Raw genomic sequence first — 5,831 nt, 5'->3', positions numbered from 1 at the left:
CTCAACCTGCCCCCTCCTGTCTCGGCCTCTGCAGCTCTGCCCGGGGCTGGGGTGGATTTGAGCCTCCCCAAGCCAAAGAAGAGGACAGAGCCGGTGCGGATCACGGCGCCCGAGTTGCACAAGGGAGATGTGAGTATGAAACAAACCACCAGCTCAGCTGGGGGGGCCGCCCTGCTCCAACCCTCCCGAGAAGGAGCGCCTTCGTGCTTGAAATCCTCTCCCTAGAGCAATCCCCCTGTGGATTTGTTTGCCCAGAAAGCACAGCGTCTCTTTCCTCGCTCTCTCCTATCATAATATAGCCAGGTACCAAAACCTATTCTTGTGGCATCTACAGGGAGATTTATCCCGGCTGCCAGCCCCTAATCCTAAAGCGCTTTGCAGAATTAAACTGATCTGGAAACCTTATTTATAATCATAATACAGCAAAACCCAGATTATCTGCACCCTTATTTATTACTGAAGTTAACGAGTTGATGATGTGGAGCTCTGTGGCCTTGCGTGGGGGTATCCCCAAAAAGCCTCTTCTTTTGTTTGCTGTGCGTTTGCTGGATTTCCCTGTCAATTTTATTCCTCGTTTTTATCGGAAGTCTTTGGGCATCCTCCAGACCTTTAGGTAATCCTTTCCCTCTTAGCTTGTGCTTTTTTGTGTCTGCAGTGCCCTGTGCCTTACGGGGCTCCTGAGCGCTGAATCCAGACAGCCCTGTGGCAACAGCAGGGAAAGGCAGGTCCCTGCCCCTCTTTTTTTTTTTTTTCTGGGTGTCCCTATTGACCAGCTTTCCTCCTCCTTTCTGCTCTTTCTCTCTGGGACGGTACTGTCGCAGCGTGGAGGTGACAGTCGCATGGTTGCGGCTGTGTCTGGCCTCGGTCGCTCGTTCTGGTGAGATGTGAGTGCCTCTGGCTGTAGGAAGAACCAAACTGCAAAGCTTAGGGTTATTTCCGTGGGGACAGGTAGCTGGAGGAAAAGGTTTGACTGTATGGATTTATAAACAACATCAATTAATAGTGGTCTGACAGCATCTTGGGCCTGGGGGAGCTGAAATGAAGGCAGTACATCCCTGCTTTGCTGGAGGAGCAACCTGCAGGGGCACAGGGAGAGTGGGCGAGAGGATGCAGGCTTCCCGGCCACCCCTGAACCACGCTCTGCTCCTTGCCGTTAACCAGCCCGGTGTGGCAAATCCCAGAGCCAGAGCTCCTCGTGCCACGGCTCCCAAACTCGGCAGAGGTGCAGCGGGCAGTGGGATGTACAGGTTCCCCTTTTAGGCAAATGGGTGAGGGCTATCCCATTCCCTCATACTGCCTTCTGCTTACTCACTTTCTTGCAGCGCTTTGGAACAGGCACTTCATAATAAAGCAGGTTTTAGGGCTCTTCTCTTCCTCGCCGGTTGTATGGTTACTGAAATAAGCTCAAATGAAAGGAGATTTGTTCCTCCCCTTTATCTCCCCCTCTGTGTTCCTGTGTATTGGCTTTGAACAGAAATACTGCAGGTCCTCAATGCGAGTGAATGCTGAAGGGAGAAAAAAATACCTTAAAACCAGAGCTGGTCCGAGCGGTTCCCGTTCGGGATTCCTGGAAATCCCTTGGCCTGTGACTTGACATCCCCACTCATTCCCTCTTTCTCCTTAAAATACCTCCTGTCCCTTTTGTGTTTGCACCTGCAGCAGTCTGCTTTATCTCCTCTCTCCCAAATACAACACGTGGGTTTTATGGCAACTCTTGTCTTGCTTTTATTTACATGTGTTCTTTGTCCTGTTTTATAATTTAGACAGTAAACTGGCAGAAGACCTCGTTTCCTGTAATCTCTTTAAAGTGCTCTGCAAAGCCATAAAATGATAAAGACGTTAAGGGCCTTTTCTCATGCCAGAGACAACCAGACTTTCTACTCAAGTTTTAAATGGACCTTTAGCAACTCAAAATTGTCCACAAAATCGTGGACAATTCCCTGTTAATCCCCGCAGTGAATTTTTACACCCTTGCTCTGTGTGGTTTTGTATTTCCCCTCTATTAATGTAACGCTGCTGTTACTTTGAAAGAGCGCGCTGACCTTATGCTGTGCGCCTTGTGTGCTTTGCCTGGCTTTAGGTTTATTTTCCTGTGATTTATTAAAAAGGAAAAATAAAAGTGTTTCAGCTGTTGGCTCTCTCAGTGCTAATTTCTGGCAGGAACCCAATGTGTAGATGCTGACTTTCTCCGCCCACCCACTCTGCATTAAAAAGCTGCCTTGAACATTTGGCATTTTGGGTTAGTGAATCCTTTTTTTTTTTTGTGTGTGTGTGTGTCCATAAGTTGTATCAATGAGCTCAAGTGAAGGTTGCCCTTTGGCTGTGGATGGATTCCTCTTACGAGAGTTGTTTTTTTTTTTAAGAGACGGTGCTGACTTGTTTGCCAAGCTTCAGGTTTTACAGCAGAATGCAGCTTATTTTCCTGCCTTTGCCCAGACCGCAGCAGAGCCAGCTATCTCTAAATATAGTGGCAAATGCTGTGGTCCTGCTTTCACTGTGGACAGTTTTATTTATCTCTTGTGGTAGTAACCAAGGCAGGCTTTTATCTCTCTTTGCCCCGACACAGACGCATCGGCAAGACTGTGAAAAAGAGCTTCACCGCATCCCAGTGTTGCTTTTTCGCTTGGCTCTTGGCAGATTATAAGTCCAGATCTGCGTTACCGTGATTCTTTGGCTGCTTAAAACTGAAAATTAATAAATTGTATAGTGGGGGGTGGTGTTTTGTTTTTTTTTTTTTTCATTTAATATCTCAAGTTGCGCTAAGCTCTGTTTTTCTTTCTCAGTCAGATTCAGAGGAAGATGAACCAGCAAAGAAGAAAAATACTCTTCAGGTAAATACCTGGGATATTCAATTAAACGAGGTTTACAGGAGAGAAGCATTTGACTGTGGTGGGTCTTGGGCTTCCACTAGTGTAAATCAGCCATGCTGATTAGTGCATAACGTTCCTGAAATCCCCTGGGGCATCAAGTCCCTTTTTTTTGGGCAGTTTCGCAAAGTTCAATCTCAGAAAAATAAGCGTTAGTTTAGGAAGTTGATCGATATTTGCAAGTACCACGTTTCCCTTAAAAGACCCGCTGGCCTTTTGTGCGAGGCAGCCCTGCAGTGCCTTCAAAGTAGCGAACGATTGTGCTGAGCAATGGGAAACCCATTAGTGTTGTTAGAATTGGAGGAGATGATTGGCAGGGAGTCAAGAAAAACGAAAGAGTCTCACTCATTTCTCTTCTTTCTGTGAACCGTTTACCCTGCCTGAACCTCACCAGGGACGCGGCGAGGGCTCTGGCTTGTCCGCTTTGCTTCCTCAACCCAAAAATTTGACAGTGAAAGAGACCAATCGGTTACTGTTGCCCTACGCTTTCTCGAGGAAAGCAGGAGAAAATGCCTCCGACTCAAAGCCCGCGAAGGCCCCGACCTCTTCCTCCAAAACCAAACCTCTGTCCAAGCCAGCGGTACCCACAACTCCTTCTCCGTCTGCTATCAAAGCTGCTGCGAAGAGCGCTGCCCTGCAGGTAACCAAGCAGATCACGCAGGAAGAGGACGACAGCGATGAAGAAGTCAAGCCAGAGAACTACTTCTCCTTGTCTGACAGGAGCGAGCCCAACGTCGTGGGTGCCGAGACGTACATGTACTCTGGCACGGTGGTGTCGGAGGACCCACCGCCCGGGACAGAGCCAGAGCCCCAATTCCAGGACGCTGCTGCTAACGCCCCTCTGGAATTCAAGACAGGTGCGGGCTCCAGCGGTGCTCAGCACAGCTGGGCACCCAAACCTGGAGAAGACTACGGCAGCGAGCCGTATGGCCAGTTCCCCGGCTACAGCGAGGCCGGCGTGGCTGGTGCATATTATCAGGTGAGTTCACTGACCGGGTGCTTGGCGGTGCTGCTCTGAAAAAGCATCTAGGACGAGGGGCTCCGAATTAGTTACTGGAGTGAGGCTGCATCTTGTGGAAATCTAACCCGTCTGAGCTAGCTGGGATGAGGAGCAGAGATCCACAGCGCTTGGCACAACAGGATTCCTCTGGCACGGGAGCTGTAGATGCTCTTTGCTGGATAAATGTTTAATAGCTGCACTCATTTTTTAAAACGCCCCTGCGTAACTGCCCCTGTTGTTGTCAGGGTGCAAGAATCGAGGCTCCCCAGAGCTGGGGGCTGAAGCCAGGTTGTTTCTAGTAATTCAGCAAAGTATTTCTTGTTGAGTACCTCTGAAAAAAAAGCCCTGTCCTCTTCAGTAGTGCCAGAGTAATGAGGTGATTAATGACTACTTCAGTCAGCCTTGGGGGGAGGTGCGTGTGTACGGCGCTGTACTCCCCAGCAATCCCTTTAGGTGAAAAAACGGGGCGAGTTACGCGATTCAACGCTCTGTCTCGGGGCTGCCGTGTGCGGTCGCTCCAGGATCGATCTTTCTTCGCTCTCGTGACAAACCTGTTTTCCTTTTGCTGACAGGATTACTACAGCAGCGGGTACTACCAGGAGGTGGAACCAGCCCAGGCACCGCCGCAAGAGATGAGCACCGACTCCTCCTTTATAGATGATGAAGCGGTTGGCACTTTACTCTCTATCCCACTGCAAAATTCCCGTTTAAACTCTGCTGGAACTTAGGACCCGCTTGGCAGCCACAGCCCTGCCCCACCGGCACGGCTCGTGCTTCCTGCCGAGTTGGACCGGGTTGTTGTTCCGTGGGGTCTAGTGGTGTTCTGCGGACACGTGCGGTGTCCTTCCAGCTGTCTGTTGGGCTACTGCTCCAGACAGGTTTATTTGCTTTCAAAGTAGGTGATGCTTATTATTTCCACCAAGCCCAGCCTTGCTCTCGTGAAGGGTATCTAGGGCACGGAGCGAAGATGTTGTTTGCTGAGGTGCAGATGAGCTACCATTCGGATACCTTCACGGTGCATCCTCTGGCAAAGTGGTGAATTCCCCACTTACTTCAAACGTTCAAAAACCCATTTTAAAAAACCCTTTCCCGTTGTTGATCTAATCTAGAAACCGCCAGCCTCGTTAGCTTGAGCCAGTCAGTGCTGTGGAAGACAGTAGCCCATCCTGGTGCTCACCTCTGCGAGGGACCTCCTTGCTTTGGAGGTGGATTTGTGTTCCGGGAGGTGGATGCAGCAAAATTCCAGGTGCCTCCCTAGCACTTAAAAACAAGAGACCTAGGAGTCCAAGGGTCTTCTCCTGAGCAAGACTGAAAGCAAGAGTAAACGCTGTTTAAATGCATAGGAAAATGAGATTATAACCCTCATGCTGAGTAGTTTTAAGATACACTGATCATAGAATCATAGAATGTTTTGGGTTGGAAGGGACCCCTAGAGGTCACCCAGCCCAACCCCCCTGCAGGAGCAGGGACACCTTGAACCACATCAGGTTGCTCACAGCCCCGGCCAACCTGGCCTGGAGTGTTCCCAGGGATGGGGCCTCCACCCCCTCTCTGGGCAACTGTTCCAGGGTTTCACCACCCTCATTGTAAAGAATTTCTTCCTTATATCTAGTCTAAACCTACCCTGGTTTAGTTTAAAACCATTACCCCATGTCCTGTCACAGCTGGCCCTGCTAAAAAGATTTTCCCCATCTTTCCTGTAGGCCCCCTTGAGGTATTGAAAGGCCGTAATCAGGTCTCCCCGCAGCCTTCTCTTCTCCAGGCTGAACAAGCCCAACTCTCTCAGCCTGTCCTCATAGCAGAGGGGCTCCAGCCCTCGCAGCATTTTAGTAGCCCCTCGGATCATTTTAGTAGCCCTCCTCTGGCCCCGCTCCAACAGGTCCATGTCCTCCTTGTGCTGAGGGCTCCAGAGCTGGACACAGGGCTCCAGGGGAGATCTCCCCAGAGCAGAGCAGAGGGGCACA

The 5,831-nt window shown here is 50.1% G+C and overlaps 1 protein-coding gene across 1 annotated transcript in view; it reads left to right on the top strand.

Moving 5' to 3' along the window:
• PRCC (proline rich mitotic checkpoint control factor) overlaps positions 1–5,831 on the top strand; it is a gene marked incomplete at its 5' end in the record, with an annotated part of 9,817 nt that continues 3,986 nt past the window's right edge. The window contains 4 exons of the mRNA XM_035901747.1: positions 1–129; positions 2,784–2,831; positions 3,262–3,846; positions 4,440–4,535. Coding sequence (XP_035757640.1) covers positions 1–129; positions 2,784–2,831; positions 3,262–3,846; positions 4,440–4,535 — 858 coding nt within the window. The remainder of the gene's footprint in view (positions 130–2,783; positions 2,832–3,261; positions 3,847–4,439; positions 4,536–5,831) is intronic.

The sequence above is a fragment of the Egretta garzetta genome, unplaced genomic scaffold, assembly GCF_000687185.1.
Source record: "Egretta garzetta isolate BGI_Z169 unplaced genomic scaffold, ASM68718v1 scaffold839, whole genome shotgun sequence".
In the NCBI taxonomy this organism is placed as follows: domain Eukaryota; kingdom Metazoa; phylum Chordata; class Aves; order Pelecaniformes; family Ardeidae; genus Egretta; species Egretta garzetta.
The sequence above is the reverse complement of the archived record's forward strand: the minus strand, read 5'-3'. Positions and strand labels throughout refer to the sequence as shown.